The sequence below is a fragment of the Periophthalmus magnuspinnatus genome, chromosome 6 (genome assembly GCF_009829125.3).
Source record: "Periophthalmus magnuspinnatus isolate fPerMag1 chromosome 6, fPerMag1.2.pri, whole genome shotgun sequence".
NCBI lineage: Eukaryota > Metazoa > Chordata > Actinopteri > Gobiiformes > Gobiidae > Periophthalmus > Periophthalmus magnuspinnatus.
Genome location: NC_047131.1, coordinates 16,581,731 through 16,598,493, shown reverse-complemented (window position 1 = coordinate 16,598,493; position 16,763 = coordinate 16,581,731). Strand labels below are relative to the sequence as shown.

At 38.9% G+C, this 16,763-nt stretch overlaps 2 protein-coding genes across 2 annotated transcripts; both read right to left on the bottom strand.

The window, feature by feature from the left end:
- Positions 1 to 559: 559 nt before the first annotated feature.
- Positions 560 to 7,434, bottom strand: fam185a (family with sequence similarity 185 member A). The gene is made up of 8 exons (XM_033968045.2): positions 6,717 to 7,434; positions 6,163 to 6,272; positions 5,975 to 6,067; positions 5,671 to 5,809; positions 3,896 to 3,937; positions 3,729 to 3,824; positions 3,211 to 3,345; positions 560 to 2,130 (listed from the first exon to the last, which is right to left on the bottom strand). Exons 1-8 carry the CDS (start codon positions 7,120 to 7,122, stop codon positions 2,015 to 2,017), a joined length of 1,137 nt encoding a protein of 378 aa, XP_033823936.1. The 5' UTR covers positions 7,123 to 7,434; the 3' UTR covers positions 560 to 2,014.
- Positions 7,435 to 7,689: 255 nt separating this feature from the next.
- Positions 7,690 to 16,162, bottom strand: LOC117372677 (mucin-2-like). The gene is made up of 2 exons (XM_033968507.2): positions 10,920 to 16,162; positions 7,690 to 8,887 (listed from the first exon to the last, which is right to left on the bottom strand). The coding sequence occupies exons 1-2, from the start codon at positions 16,132 to 16,134 to the stop codon at positions 8,178 to 8,180; spliced, it is 5,925 nt and encodes a 1,974-aa protein (XP_033824398.1). The 5' UTR covers positions 16,135 to 16,162; the 3' UTR covers positions 7,690 to 8,177.
- Between the last annotated feature and the right edge of the window lie 601 nt (positions 16,163 to 16,763).

Below are 16,763 nucleotides of genomic sequence, written 5' to 3'. Positions count from 1 at the left end.
ATATGTGTCTTCAGATGAAGCAGCACATTTACCACCAGGAAAAAAGCAATAACAAAAACCTGTTAGTTCTAATTGATCCAGGCTGTGGTCCCATTTTGCAGCTTACCATAACTGTGGTTTGGCCCTGTGCCTGGTGTTTTCTGCACCATGAGAAACACACTCTGGACTGATGGCCACAGATGCTCCACACTGTTCCTATATAGATTATAGATAGGACCTGCTTATAGAGTTAAGATATATTTTGTGATAGGACCTGCTTAGACTTAAGATATCTTATTTCCTACTTTAGATGTCCATTTTCTACAATGTGAATGGAGACCTTTCACAAAGCTAACCAAATGCTTGACATTATCACTAACCCTTTGGCCAAATTCAAGTACAGAAATGTGTATAAACGCATGCAGTTCAATCAGCAACTTGGTCCAGTTCTTGTTGCAATTTTTTCAGATAGTTGTATTTTCTACTTTGCAAATAAATGAAAATTATATATATATATATATTTTAGTGGTGAAGAAAGAAGAAAACATGCATAATATACACAAAACAACATTTGTATTTATCTATATTGTAAAATAATTAAAGATGCATTGTGTAAGTTCTCTGATGAAAGATCCACCACGCATTAGTCTCCATAGAGATGCTATTGCTTTGGCTTGAATGTTCCACAGTATGGAATTAAACATAGGTATTTCCTTGAAGAAGAGCAGGGGATGCCATCAGGCTACAGGTCACTTCTGTGGCGACGCAACACTTAACAATAAGAATGTTTTTGATGATCATACTGTGGAACATTCCAGGCAAAGCAATAACATCTCTATGGAGAGAAGCAAGTCACAAACACTCACCACAAAGGTTTCATAGTGCACATTCCATTTCTATTTGCCAAAAAATAAAATAGTAAAATCTTATTTTAGATACTTGCAAAGGAAAAAGAGCAGAATGTTTTTAACAATAAAGTTGCATTTCCGTAAACAGCTGTTAAGCTGCATCACGTTTTATTTTAACAATTTCCACGTGGGTTCATCAGAGCTGTGTGAATGACTCATTTCTTCTCACTACACTTTAAAAACATGCTGTTGTTCTGTTTCAGTATCTGCCTCCAGGACTCTTACTGCCTTTTATTGCAAGTGATTTTATGTGGATCTTAATCAACATCACTCGTGATTCATCAGAACCAAATGAGAGCCTTTTGTTTTCATATTGGACTGAGATGGTGTGAACTGTCTTGTGGATGGATGCTAGTGCCAAATTAATAATGTAATATGTGGAATAATGAAATGTGGTTCCCAGAAGTAAACCTGAAATCTATAATTATGATTTTGAGATTAAATATATGAACTCATTCAGGTTGTGAGTGCAATTTAGGGCAGTAGGCAAGATAAGGGTTTTATGCAAATTTAACATCCAATACCAATATCTTAACTTGTGTATTGATTGCCACTGATTACTCAAACTGCAAAAATATTGAAATTTTGCACTTAAAGTCCAAGATGAGTAGTTCATTTACTCAGTTACTCAGAGTACTTTTCTAGCAGCATACTTTTACTACTAGTTGAGTAAAATTTTATTGGGGTAACAGTACTCTTACTTAAATAAAAGTTTTTCTTATGCTGCTCGTTCAGATATAGTTTTTAAAAAATTTTGTGAAAATACCAGATTGTGTACTTAATTAAATGTTTAAATTATAAATCAGATGTTGTTTCCCAAATACTTTTTACTTGAGTAATTTCTTGTACTACTACTGTGCACTTCAACATGAGTAATATTATTTTGAAATAAGGTTACTCTTACTTGAGCTCAAAGTCATGCTGCACAAAGGATTCTTGTCTGAGCTGTTGCTGCCCCCCAACGGCCAAATACAAAATACACAGTTAAAGTTTATTTGTAGAATACAGAATAGTAACATTTTTATGCAAAAAATAAATAACACCAACATTTAAAGATCATTTTAGTAGTCATGAGTGCGTTATCGTCACAGCTGATGGAAATATTTTTTTTGTGTGATTTTGTTTTATCAGCTTCTCAATTTAAGTGACTCAAACCAGCTTTGTGTCTTCAGTGTGACAGAGCCAGTTTTGGTCCTAGCTTTCAGATAAGGCTGGTCCATCTGGGACTCCCCATTTACAAAACCTGGGAAAACAGACACAAATTATAATAATAAAATTCATCTGTGTTGATTTGCAAGTGTGGCAACTGTTGCATTTTTATAGAAATCAAGGGCTGGGATTTTAAAATGGGTTGTATTTTATGAGTTGAATTGAATTCTATTTACTGCAAGATATTCCCAATAATTTGATATTTATTCAGTTCTATTGACAAATGTTTGGTAAAAATAGCAATATAGTGTAAGCCTGAAATGATCTTTTCCAGTTGATACTTTGCACCTGATGTCATCAACATTCCTTGAGGGTGTGATGCTTACTGTAGGCACTTCTCTGTCTGAGGCTCTGTTACTCAAGTTAGACTTTAATCTGAGCTTTGTTTTAACATAATCTTACAAGAAAGATCCTTTTAGTTGAAACTACAACAGGTGAGATGATTTTGTGCTGTTAAACAAATCCCTCTCACATAACAATCACAAACGAGCAGTCAGTCAGTCTGACCTTTTTTATTGAACTTCTCCTAAACAGGACCATGAACTCATATTGATCACAAGGTCCTGAAAATGTGTTGTTTAATTCAGGCAGTATTTGCTAATGCATGCAGTGTGTCACCATGGTAACTGTTGTCTGTGTACTCCCCCAGTCGTCCAGGTCTGATCCATAGTAAAAGCCAAAGTTAAATCTGTCAGCTGGACAAAAAGTTGTTTCCAGTTTCAGTGTAGTTAGCTCCTCCCTTCAGATAGATATAAGGCAGTGTACACCAGGATCTAACTAGAGCTGAGGAATGATGGATGAGCAGCCAAACGTCTTCACTCCTACAACTTTGTTCATTTGACAGATTAAACTTTGGCTTTTACTGTGGTAAACAGTTGAACATTCTGCCACAGGCATACATGTAGAACCCCTACAGTGATGTCACTGCAAAGTATCAATTAAAAAGTTTACACAATTACATGACCTATTAATGGCAATGCACTTTCTGTATGCTGTTTTACCATCTATCAAATGTGTGAAAAAATTTGCTTTTAGGATTAAATTGGCTTTTACAAACTAAAGTATTTGGTGTGGAGAGCGCTCTGATGTTCTTAGCCCTCATTATCCTGCTTACCCATAACTGTGGTCTGGCCTGGAGCCTGATGCTTCCTTGCTTCATGAATCACCACCTCTGGGCTGATGTTCACAGACGCTCCACACAGTTCCACCCCTGCTTTTAAAGAGGAGGGGACACGCACGCACACAGCTCCTATGGCACACAACAGGTTATAACAATATTTTAGAATTTGTTGATGCACAAAGTTCAGATGGAGGGAAGGGGCCAATACAAATCTAAGGGTGCAGCATTGATTTAGAAAGGAATAGCCATAAAATTGTTGTATCAATTTTGTATGATGACAGGCAAATTGATAAGCCTGATAATTGCAGAGACATTAAATACAACTAACATACACATTTAGGGTGTGTTCCTGGTTTAGTCCTGGTTTAAGCTTGTAGGCTGTAGGCTATTTTGGTCCTATTCTAGTCCTGATTTAGTCCTGGTCTGCTCAAATTTCAGGTTAATCTCAGTTTAGTCACAATTTTGGTATGATGTGTGTACCGGTTTCAAGACAACTGTAGTGTTAGACCTACCTTGTACACTACAGACATCTGCAGAGCCACCATCTCCTACGTAGAGGTCTATGTCTCCACTGTGAGAGGAGACTTGCATGAAGCTATTGGAACCATCTGTAAAAACAAGACATTTCCTTCAACCTCTTGTATTATTCATATACTGTTCAGATATAGATCACACTTACCTATGACAGTATCCCCAGAGCCATTCTTCACTGTGGCATTTCCTGTTTACACAGTCAAAAATACAATTATATAATAATTCAAGCCAATTAATCATAATAGTACATTCATAATTTGTGTTTTTCATATATATTTATTGCTTTTCAATTTAGACAGAATAAACAAATAACACAATGAAAAAACAATGACCCATTCATATATTAGACACAGATCCACCAATATCAAAATGTAAACATCCTATTCATAATAGCTGAAACGTACCTTAAAAGCACAAGCCTAGCATAAAAAGTCCTCCCTCCAATGACAGGCGATATAGCCAGTTTAAGATGGGCTTCCTTTTGGACCGGATAAAGAAACTTAACCAACCATTTAACTCTTAAATCACTTTATGGGACAACAAAACTGGATGGTTTTGATGGATAGAGCAACCTGGGGAGAACATTAATTTTCAATAACACAATTCAGCCCATCAAAAAGATTGGACTGTTGTTCTGTCTCTCCAGATCAGGCTGAATACAATAAAGTAGAGGAGGGAAACTGGCTTTATATATCTGTTCAAACGTAGGGGTTACATATTCCCAAATACACAAAACCCTGTGCTGACCACTCGAAAGAAAAAGGGCCTAGCCTGTAGCCTAAAAAGTAGCTGAAGGTGTTAATTTTCTCAAGAGAGCAGGGCACATATACCTTTGTCTCTGTCACAAACATCAGAACATCATCTGCGTAGAGCGTGATGTTATGTTATCTATCTACGATTTTAAAGCTACTCGTGTTATTGTTTATTCTGATGGCCTCAGCCAGGGGCTCTATCGCTAGAATGAACAGCAGCAGCGAGAAAGGACAACCTTGCTTAGTTTCTCTAAAAATAGGAATGTAAGGGGAAAATAAACCATTTGTAAGCACTGCTCAGAGAGGATTTTCACACAAAATTTCGATCCAGTTAATGAAAGCAGCATCATGGCCCGAATGTGTCTGATGTATAAAATACATATGCCTTCTTGGCATCTAAAGAAAGCACAAGACAGCTTTTGGAATGTTGATGAAAGTATTCAGTTGTGTTAAGTAACAGTTGCATATTGTTATAAGCATTATGACTCTTAATGAATCCAGTTTGGTCTTCATTAATTAGAATTGGCAATAATTTCTCTAATCGCACAGCTAAAATAGTGTTAATATGGTTAACTGAAATTCATGAGCAGGACCACGCCCCATCCTCCTCCTGCTCCTTTCTAGCGACCCACAGCTTGCCTCAACCACACCTCTAATTAACCAGAAGCCCTATTTATACAAGCCTACCCTGGCATCACCGCTTGTCTCCATTCTCTCAACCCCTCCCTCCCACCCCATGTCTCTTATTCATCTTTAAATGTGAAGACCTCAGGAGGAAGGGTCTTCAATATTTCCTTGATTTAAAAAAATAGGTAAAGCCCCTGAAGACTATGTCTGTAATAATAGTTTCTTTCAGGTATATGTATGATTGGATTGTTTATTGCTTATAGTACCATAGTCATTTTGTTTACACAATTATAATGGAATCAGTTTGCCCTGTGTAAGATGTGCCTCAGTTGTTTGTTTTTTTTGACGGTTTGAGAACATAATTTCCCATTTAAAAAATAGGTTCTAAAATGAAACTAAACACCAGAATGATATTTCGAGAATCCTGTTTTGAATTTGACAATTACATAAACAAATAATAAACACCTTATATTGATGTAGCTTTTGATACCAAAACAGTATCTCTTGTTACATACTTTTCTACGATACATCATCAACTCACCATGTACATGTCCCAGTTTTACTTTCCCTGTGTGGGACGAGATACTGCTGGAATTTGCATAGATGGCCTTCACCTTCAGAGAGCCATGTTCAGTGGACACATTCATAGTAGTACCCTGAAGTTTTTTCACATTCACCGCCTGTAAACCCAAACACAAAAGTAAAGAACATACTGAGTATAAAAAACCCAGATCACCCCTTCTAATAACGACAAAGAGGTTGTGTTGCTTTGGAGTGGTGGCATTTAAGTATAGACTTATGCTGCCATCTACTGACAAAAGATGAAAACATAACCATGACTTTACACTTTCTCCACTTGAGACGATATCCACATTTCCATGGATAGTACCAAGACCCGTGACACATCCTCCAGAAGACCTCACCTCAACCTGGTGGCCCTAGACACAACAGTAGTATGCATTAACAAAACTGATATCAAAGCGATATATTAGCCATTATTATTTAGGAAAAGAGTACAATATTTGATTCTTACTTTGATGGAGTGGAGTGTGCAGTTTCCCTCTTGTGTGGACACTTTACAGATATCACACTCCATTTTACTGATGTCCACATGACCTTTTCCCTCAGTGGTGATGAAAAGATCTACAAAAACACAAATCTTTTAGTTTAACCTAGTATCCAACTCAGGTATTTGATATTCTTTTAAATACATTTTAAACCTAATGAAACAATGTAATGTAGGACAGATTAAGTCATTTTAAAAACAATTATACATACAATTGAACTATAAAAAGTTTCAAGGTTAAATAAATGTTGGTTAGCTAAAGTAAATGGAGTAGGGGTAGAAGTGTGTTGCCCCAGAACACAACAAGAGTACTGACCCGGGGTAGTTTTAAGTGCTTATGCAACTCCTTTAGTGCTCAAATATTGTGCTACTGAACCTCAACTACAATAATGTTAAGATGTTATGGATATAGCCTGATCAAATAGTATTAAATCGTTACTACAGCCTACAACAATATTCTATTACTTCTAGATACTGTAAAGCATGCCCCAAACAAAAAAAAGTAAAATGTGACCGCTTACTGCTTTTGATTGGTGCTTCCAAATCTATTGAGAACTGGCAGTTTCCTTTTTCATCTGTAATATGCAGTTCTCTCCTCTCCTCGTCATAGTGGACATGGCAGTGGACATGGCAGTGGTCCAGAGCGGTCTTCTGTCCTTCACTGACCCCGTAGACGGTGATGAAAGCCCGGTCGGCTTCAGGAAAGGCGTGGGGGTCTAAGGGGGTGACGGAGAAGCTGCAGGAGGACAGCACAGCCTTTATAGATGTGTAGGGGCTGACGGACAGAGCCCACTGCTTCAGCGGCTGCTTCTGGGACCCCTGCCCCGATGAGGTGTGCTGAGGACGGGCGCAGATGATCCTCGGGACTAGACGCAAACAGCGGGCAAACCCCACACACAAGGACGGCCGAAGTACAGCCCCGAGCATGTCTGACCAGAGCCGCCGCGTCTCATTCACGCAATGCTGTTAGTGATCAGAACATAAACACAATTTCTACAACATGTTTCTATGTCTGTCGCCTCAACATGCGGCTCTTCTCCTGTGTCAAGCTTTGGTTTACTCTCAGGTTTACTTTAGCGCACTTCCGTCCAATTACAACGCAAACAGAGCAGCCACTGCGCAGCTTTACGGAAATAATACAGGGATATTTTTGCAGTCTCACTATTATTGCCCAGCTTACACAGTATCAATTGTTGAGAATATACCTTCTATGTAGTAAATGAAGCAAAAAAAAAAAAAAAACCTTTAGAGTTTCTCTAGTTGTCGCATGCTTGACACCTGGAAAAGGACAGTTTCGTAAAGTTGTCTCCGCCCACTTTTTGTTTTGTCCAATCGTGTGATTTGTCTACAAGTCGGGCATTGTGGGAAATTGAGTTTTCTTACACTACTTAAATCTGACGTTTTAATCTCAAAAGTCAAAGATATAGAGGTTTGACCAGTACTGAAAACAGACACGTTTTAAAACATAACATGTTTATTTTGCATTTCTCTATAAAATATTCTTTGTTAAAATGCATCTAGAACATCCTTGCACAACATCTCAAGGCCAGTGTCCCAGGCTATTTAGTATAATGTGTCTATAAGGCCTTTTCTTCACTGGGAGCTAACATGATTGACTTGGCCTATTATACAGGAGGAGCCCCACTTTAAATTTAGTTAAGTGCAAGGAGTTTTAACATTGGCTACCTTCATCTGGCTTTACTGCACTGTCAAAGAGCTTTCACATTCACTCTCACAAAATGTGCATTCATAAAAGTTCATATGAAATAGAACATTTTGCTAAACATTTTGTACATCCTTATAAACACCTATAAGTGCACCAGCCACAAGGCGGCAGCATTGTCTGTACATCTCATACAGTCTATGTTACATCTTGATTAAGAATGCATTATCTGCATTTAAAATGCTCAATAGTAAATTGAAAATACCGTATTCAGAGCTTTGTGGTTGTAGTTTGTGAATAAAACAGTCTCTCCCTGAGCTTATGGCTTAAAGCCCTTTGGTCTGATCATCATTCTGACACTTTTAAATGACAGTCTCTCGTTTGTGGGATAGTATTCTGTGGAGATGTTGTGCCATGTGCCCCAGTAGATCCCATCGCGCACTCCTTTGTACCTGCCCTTGTAGTACCTCCCGTTAAGGTTGGCTGCCATACAGGCATCGAACCACCAACCGGAGCTGTAGTAGGCCCCGCAGTTCCCTGAGGGGTAGCGGTCATTGTCCCGGTCCGGGGTGGTGAACGCCCTGTTATTGTGATTATAATTTGTATTGAATCGAAAGGCATCACCTGCAGTGCCAGAGTATCCATCCACGAGGAGCCTGAAGCGCATGCGCTCACTCAACACTTTAAAGAGTTGATATTGCGCGTACGCCTGGAGCCCCTCGAAGTCCTCCAGCTCCACCCGCAGCTCCATATTCCTGTCCCGAGTCAGCAGGTGGATTCGGTTGTTTCCCAGCCAGAACTCCCCTCCGTCCAGTTGTCCGAAGCCGTCACGGTACTCGGCCCAGGAGCGGTTAAAGTTGACGCTGCCGTCGTGTCTCCTCTGGAGCACGGTCCATCCTCCGCCATCCTCCTCCATGTCACACAGCACCTGCACGCTCCCGCCGCTGGGGTCAGGGGTCACCAAGTAGAGTCCACTTTTGGTGTGTCCCCTGAGCACGTGATCTGAACAGTCTCTGACAACCATCACATCTGTGGAGAGTTATGACAGGGTAGCAAGGATTTAGTATCATTCTCTCCTGGTTCAGTTCAGTCACAATCGGGAGTGCTGTATAAAGTTAGTACAGTCACAGCTGCTCTCGGGCAAATTGACACAGATATGGTGTTATTCTGTGCCACTGGCTTCACCATCATCATTCACACAGACATGAACCCAAAGGTAGAATATCTAGGAAATCAAACCTTTATAACTATTACCATGGTTTGTTACTACTTTTAGACTACAAACTAACACATTATAACTGGGATCATTGGTTGCTAAGAGTGAGGAAAACCTAATTTGTGATTCATCAATCTTACATATTTACATAAACAAGTAACCTAAGTACTTTGACCTTTACAAATACCTACATTGTAATTTTGTTTCAGCCCATGGCCATGGAGTGTATGCAGCCCATCAGAGCAGTGTGTACCATGAAATGTGACAGTGCTGCCGGGTGTAGACAAGTAAAACAAAGGTCAGTGACGTTCCACTAATAAAAGATTTTATAGTGTTTTCAAGACCTAAGGATGACCATAAATCATTTACACATTTTGTTTTTATATCTGGCAAATCAGTTGCTCAATGATGAATGTTATATTAATTGTTTATTTCCCCGGAAGAAGGTACCATAAATCACGTGCATAGCTGTGGTTGTAAGCCAAATGGTAATTAAGAGACACATTTTGCACACATGCAGACTCCTCGTTTGATATGTAAACAATGGGAGATAATCTGTGGTATGTGGCTGATAATAAACCATCATTAACTTTGAACATATGAGGTCGATCTGTACTGCTGGTGTGGTCTTATTAGTATAAGGCTGTGTTATGTGCATCTGGTGAAGCACTTTGCTCAAACAATGATCAGCACTAGACACGCTTGAGGCAACATTTTTCTTTTGCGACATCATTTCAACATTAGATATCTTTATTTTACTTTTTGTTAAACTTGTTATATAATTGTTGAAAGCCAAATGTCATGCATTATGTAATATCTGACTTGTTGGAGGGTGGGCAAAAGCTATTGCCACATTAGTAAGCCTATGTGAACAATATGTTACATACAAAAGTTTCATACATTCATGTGATACTAGTAGAAATATGTATATTAAAATGGCAAAAAAATATATATTTAAAGTTAATTTGATGTATGTTGACATTTATCTTAGTTAGTCTGGCTGATCTACTTTTGTACCAAGATGGAAACACCTTGGACAATAGTTTGGTAATTGCAGGACAGGCCCTTAAAGGACATAGACATGAGCACATCCAGGCAGACTCTTTGTATATGTTTTGTAAAAATGTCATTTTACTTCAAGGATATTAGGACTGCATCAGCGCTGTGCAGAGAGCATTAGAGGATTAGAGGAACACGGGCTCAAACTTAAAAATGGCATGCATAGAAAACCTGTCGGGGATTTTATCACAAAAAATAAATACATAATTTAGGAGGTGTCCCTTTGTTTGTAAAGGCATTTATAAGATCCAGCCCCCTTCTACACCTGCCTGGGCTGCATGATGTAATTTATTTATTTATTTTATTTATTTATTTAAATGTGAATAATGTAAGAAAAATATGGCAATATTTGATAACATTGTCTGTTAAATGTTACATTTTTTTGAAAAATTTGATTATGCTTGATATTTGATGATGAGGTTCAAAGTATAACAGTCAGATTATGTCAAAATCTTAATTCAATAATCTAAATTTAAAAGATCATGATCATATTATTTTTTTCAAGTCAGATTGTCAGGGAAAAAACAACAACTTTTATATAATGTTGTATCAGATAAGATAAGATAAGATAAGATAAGATATGCCTTTATTAGTCCCACAGTGGGGAAATTTTAATATTGCACTGCACAGTTAAAGAACAGAAGGAAAATGGTACATGCAATAAAACAAGATAATAGATAAATAGCTTTAAATTATTTAAAAAATAGACTTAAAAAATAAACTAAAAATAGACTCTAATGTAACATCTCCGTAAAGTGACTTGAGTATTGCAGATTTTACCCTTACCTGATTTTCCATCAGTTTTTTTGCCGTCTTCTTTCTGCTCCCCAGGGTCTTCATCCAGGGGCCTGCCGTGTGGTCGCTCCTGGCTACTTTTATTGAGGAACGCTGCCACCTGGTTAATTTTCACTCGCAGCTCTCGTGTACTGGGAGTGGTGCTCTCCACAGCTGGCACTTTAGGCCCGGGGAGGGGGGCTGGAGGTTCTGTTGACCTAAAAACAGTGCGCACAGTGGGGCTAAATTGTTGAACCCTTGGGGCAGAGCTTGGAGAGTCTTCCCATAGTTTGAGGTCACTTTTTGTAGGTAGAGTGGTGGATACTTGGGTGGCTATGTTTGGTTCTGTTGTCAAGGCAATGAATGGGATTGGCTCCGTTGTTTGTGTCCTCTTACTAGATATAACCCCACTGTTTGGATTCCTCGTTAAACTATCCGAGATAGTAGTATTTTGGCGTAAGGGGTCTGCCGCTAGGTCATGGGTAGTATCCGAATTCAAAGTTGTCAATTTTATAGGACCAGATGTTGGCTCTACATTAGCTTTGGTCATTTTTTCTTTTGCTTTTAGTGGTTGTTTTATCTTTACAACAGGGATGACGTTTGTCTTAGCTGGCTTGGTCGGCGGTTTAGGTCCAGGTAACACCTTTGAGCTGTTTTTCAAATCTACAGATGTATTTATTTTAGGAATTTTGTCCTTTGGCGCTTGGTGGTCTGCTTTCACCTTCTGACTTTCTGACAGTTTGGGATGTGCAGGTTTAATTTTAGGCACATGGGGTTTAGGTTTTTGGTTACTTTGGGGAATTTTAATATTTAATTTCAGACTCTTTTTGTTGGCTTCCTTTGTGCTGTTCAACTCTACTGATCTATTTTGAGCTATGATGACATTACGTGTATTGTTTTTCATATTTCCAGTCTTTTTCATGAGTTCCTTCAACCTGCTTGCCTTATCTATGTCAGAATGCATAGTTTGTCTACTGTCATGCACTGAGGTTGCATTAGGTTTTTTCCTCTCATCTATTAGCAAACCTGTCATGCTAGGGGCCAGCGTAGGCGTTTGCGGTGGAGTGCTTGCCTTTCGTATTGGAGTAGCAGAGGGTAACGGATTATCCTTGACGTTTACCTGTAATGGAGTGCTTTGATCAGATTTGGGGGGAATTTGAGCAGGCCGCAGGTTTATGCCAGGTGTCACCTTTGTGTGCATTTGCCTCTGGTTGTTCTTAACTTGGGTGTCAGGTGAAGGTGCGCGGTCAGGTTTATGGTCATTCTTAGAATTTTTTTGTTTTAGGTTAGCTTCAGGCTTCATTCCAGCGCTGGGTTTTGGTCTTTGATTTGGCACACTTTTTGAACTGCTTATCTTTTTGTTATTGCCTGTTATTGGCTCTAATGTAGTGGTCGGTGATATTTGATGAGAAGAGTATGTTGTTGATATGATGTCATCTTCAAAACTTGCATGATGTCTCAAAGTAGAACTGGTTATATCATCAACCAAAACACTTGCTGGTTGACTTGTAAACATATCCGTTTGTGCATCTTGAATTGAGTTAATGTCCTTTTCATTATAATTAGTTGATGGCTGTCCATGTGTTTTTTGTTTTGTTTCCTGTTGGTTAGAATTTTGATTAAAATGTGGCTTGAATGCTGTAGGAGTAGAAATAGTTGTGACCTCTGCTAACTTATTGGCCGTTGGTTGAACTGTATCTGACCCATCAAAACTTGAAGGTTCTTTTTCCAAGTATTTGATAGTACTTGGAGAAGATATATCTTTGTTGGTTTCTTCATATTCCTTTTCAGTATAAGTGGTCTTTTCTGAGTTGGAAGCTATGGAATTTAACCTGCTTGCATCCTCATTCGCTGCATTTGGTTTACTTGTAGCTTTAGCAAATGGTGCATCAAAGCTGGAATGCTCAACTTCACTGCCACGCTCGTCGTAGCTACTTGGAGATAGTTGTTCATTAAAAACATTTAGATTTTTTTGCTCAAAATTTGGTGTTGTGGTAGTTGAAACTGTTACATATTGTACACCGTGATTTGAATGCTCATTATTTCCTTGATTACTTTGAAAGCTATTCGTTGTAAGCTGATTTTTAGTCTTTGATAATTGGGTGTCACTACTTGAGGACATTGGATTTTTTGCTTTACCTTGGTTATTTTCAGATGGTTGTCCAAATGCAATTTGAGTTTTTCCTGGTTTGACATCAGTAATAACATGTTCCTTTCCAACAGTTGGAGAAGCAGTTATATCTGAACCATCTTTAGCAGATACTGTTTTTGAAATTTTCGTTTTGTGATGATTTGAGTTTACAATTTTACTGTCTTTTCTGCTTGTTTTATTGGTTGATGATTCGGCGTCCAGATTGGAATCCTCTGTATTAATGTCTTTTTCTGTCATAGGTTGTGATGTTAGTCTGGGGGTTATTTTTGGCTCTCCTTGGATAACATCTCTGCCTAAATGTGAGTTTGATGACGTAGGAGTGGAACTTGTTGAAGCTTCAGTGATGGGTACCGATGTAAGCTGATTTTTAGTCTTTGATAATTGTGTGTCACTATTTGAGGGCATTGGATTACTTGCTTTTTCATTTGGATTGTTTTGAGATGGATTATAATTTGCCTTTTTATCTCCATGTTTAATATCCTTGGTAAAATGTGGCTTTGATAATTTTGGATTAGGAGTGGTTGTAATTTTATCAAAAGTTGGTTGATAAAATTGACTATGAGAACTTGAATGCTCTGTCTTACTGTCTGCTTTGTTGTAATTACTGTGAGATGGTGCTTCATTGCTTGCTTCAATATCTTCTTGTTTCATATCAGTAAAATGTGAGTTGTTGTTAGAACTAGTCGAATCTGATGTACTTGTTAATTCAAAATTTGAGTCTTCAGTTGAAATTTTAGTCAGTTGTTCATCAAGACTTGCATCCATGTTGTCGCTATCCTCTTTACCGTGGTTATTTTCCGAAGCTTGTCCAAATGCAGTTTTAGTTTTACTGCTAATGTGTTCCTTTCCAACAGTTGGAGAAGCAGTTATATTTGAACCATCTTTAGCAGGTACTGTTTTTGTAATTTTCATTTTGCGATGATTTGAGTCTTCACTTAAAATTTTTGTCAATTGTTCATCAAAACTTACATCCATGTTGTCACCATCTTCTTTACCTTGGTTATTTTCAGATGGTCGTTCTACTTTAGGTCTTCCTGGTTTGTCATCAGTAATATGTGCATTTCCAGCAGTTGGAGAAGAAGTAGTTGTATCTGAACCATTTTTACTACTAGGGACTGTTTTGGAAATTTTTGTTTTGCGATGATTTGAGTTCATAATCATACTGTCTTTTCTGTCAATTTTCTTTGTTGATGATTTGGCATCCAGATTTGAATCCTCTGTATTAATGTCTTTTTCTTTAGCAGTTTGTGATGGTAGTCTGGAGGTTATTTTTCGCTCTCCTTGGATAACAACCCTGCTAAAATCTGAATCTGAAGTGGTAGACTTAGTTGTATTAGCTTTTTTTGACAGCTGCTTTACACGTTTATCAAATGGTTTATTTTGATTTGTTTGCTCAAAATTTGTACTAACATTTTTTGAAAGCTCTTTTGAATTTTGTTGTACAGTTTTACGATCTGTGCTAAAATCAGAATTTGATCTTGTATCTAATGGCATTGCAGTAGATAATATTTTGGTAGGCCTGTATCTCTCATCTATATTCAGTTTCCTTTCATCATAGCTGGGTTGAATTTCCAAAACAGGCCGCTCTAATTGACCATCTACCGCCACTCCTCCACTCTCAAATTTTTCCCCATTACCACTGATTACCATTTTGAAGTGCTCATTACTGCTACCTCTTCCATTATTTTGCTCTTTCTGTCCTCGGTTAACATCTGTGGTCAAATGTGAGGCTGTAAAAGTAGGCGGTGATGTCAAGGTGACTGACCAGTCCAAGTCAATAAACCCATGGCTCACAGCAGAATTAACGACACTAGCATGGCCGCCCGAGCTCAAGTCTGTCCCTTCCATCATCTCTCTGTTTTCAAAATCTCTCAGCTTCTCTTCGTTCCCTTTTAAACTGCCATCTGACTCCCCATTAGCCCTGTGATCTTGCCCCATATCACCACCACTCCTCCCTGACATCTTTATTCTCTCTGCACTGCTAGTTTCCATTGTTTCATCCAGCCACACGTGATGGCCACTCTGCGTACTACTTTTAGGTGCATTTTTCCCCTCTTCACTAGCATCACTGGTCTTCCCTCCTCTTTCCCCTATTCTCTCCATCTGATTCGTATCAACACGGGTTTTATCGCGCCAGACAGGACGGTCCCAGTCTATTGGCTCTGCACTTTTATCCATATTACCAAAGTTTTTTTCGGCCCCATCCTCGTGACTTGTCTTGTGATGTTTATCTGGCCATATGTGTCTGTCAGTGCTATCTCCACTGACGTGTTTAATGTTCCCATCTTTAATCTTCATCGTATCTTCTTCATCTTTTGTTTGATAGTTATTTTTTTTACTATAATTTTTCACATCCAGTATTGTTTTGTCATGCAAATCCTGTCCGTTTGGTTCCTCATTTTCTTTGTGTAACTTCACTCCTCCATCGTCCGTCTCATCTGCAGCTTCTGTTTGCCTTTTACTGTCCATCATTTGATCACCCCATACCTCACTTTTTCCAATTGTACGATTTTGCATGTGAGTAGTAGCATTGCCGAGTGGACTGTTTTGCTTATCTAAAGCCCGGTCTATCTGTTTCCTATCAACTTTTTTTCTTTCTGAAATCCTCACGTTTTTCCCTGCAGCCACCACCTGTTCCGTTTTGTCCTTTGGAGACTTTCCATCCTTCCTTCTGTCTTCATTCACTACTCTTTTATTGTTTTCCCATATCTGTCTGTTGACATTAAAATTCCCGTCATCTGCATCTTGTTTTGATCCCCCTGTGCACTCCTTTTCGGCTTGATTTGCACCACAGTCTTTGCATATCTTCCTTAATTGATCCACATTGTTTTTCAGTATCTGCAACTCCTCCACTAGCCTCTCCAAGTCCATCAGCTGCTTGGGCAAGTTGACAGTCATGGGCGGCAGGTTGACCACAAACGGGCACCCATCTCCCTCCTGTTCACAAGGACCCCCGGGTTCCAGGGTAGCAGAGCAAGGTGGAAAAAGTCCCATTTGGAAGTCGCTGTCCGGAGAGGCAGTAGCCAGCACCAGGGTCCCGACAATGCACAAGGCTGCTGCTGCTGGTAATCCCATTGCGTCTGGCTCACAGTAAAGAAGTGGGGAAAGGGGAGAGTGTGTAAAAACAGACCCACCTCAGTTTAGAAGCAGAGGGAGTAAGGGAGGAAGGGAAGGAGGAGGGGGGACAGGGAGGGCCAGTGGTGCTGATGACACGCACTAGTAGAGTAGTGGTAATACTGCATGGGTGTGTGTCTTCTCATGATGTTTGTGATTTGGGAAGTTTCAAATAACATCACAACATTCTAAAGGCATGACACTTGGTGAAAGGATTATTGCTCCTATGCAGGCTCTGAGGTGTGGTTGGATAAATTTAGCAGGGGAAATTGGTGATAAATAAAAATAATAGGGTTAAAGGTCCATTGCGTAACTTTTTTAGTGGTGGGGTTCTGCCACTTGGTTGTCTATAGGTTTTTTTTATGGCATTAAACATATTTTTCTAGCATATATTTAAATAGAGAAGTTTTATTGTGAGTCAATAGATCCTCTCCATAGATCTGACCCTTAACTTAGCCCAGTGGTGCCACATGAGTATCTCCATGATGCAACATTCAAAGCAGAGCAATAAAATCTCCATGGAGACAAGCAGGTGATGTACCACCCAAAAGTTACTCAGTGCAGCTTTAATTATTAATTCTGAAAATATT

Bases quoted from the DNA above. Each gene is read 5' to 3' on its own strand.
- fam185a (XM_033968045.2), bottom strand. From the start codon at position 7,122: ATGCTCGGGGCTGTACTTCGGCCGTCCTTGTGTGTGGGGTTTGCCCGC. The intron at 6,068-6,162 runs GTAAGAATCAAA...TGTTGTGTCTAG, and splicing joins GCACACTCCACTCCATCAAA to GGCCACCAGGTTGAGGTGAG. The intron at 3,938-5,670 runs GTGAGTTGATGA...CTGTGTAAACAG, and splicing joins AAAACTGGGACATGTACATG to GAAATGCCACAGTGAAGAAT.
- LOC117372677 (XM_033968507.2), bottom strand. From the start codon at position 16,134: ATGGGATTACCAGCAGCAGCAGCCTTGTGCATTGTCGGGACCCTGGTG. The intron at 8,888-10,919 runs GTAAGGGTAAAA...AACTCTCCACAG, and splicing joins AAAAACTGATGGAAAATCAG to ATGTGATGGTTGTCAGAGAC.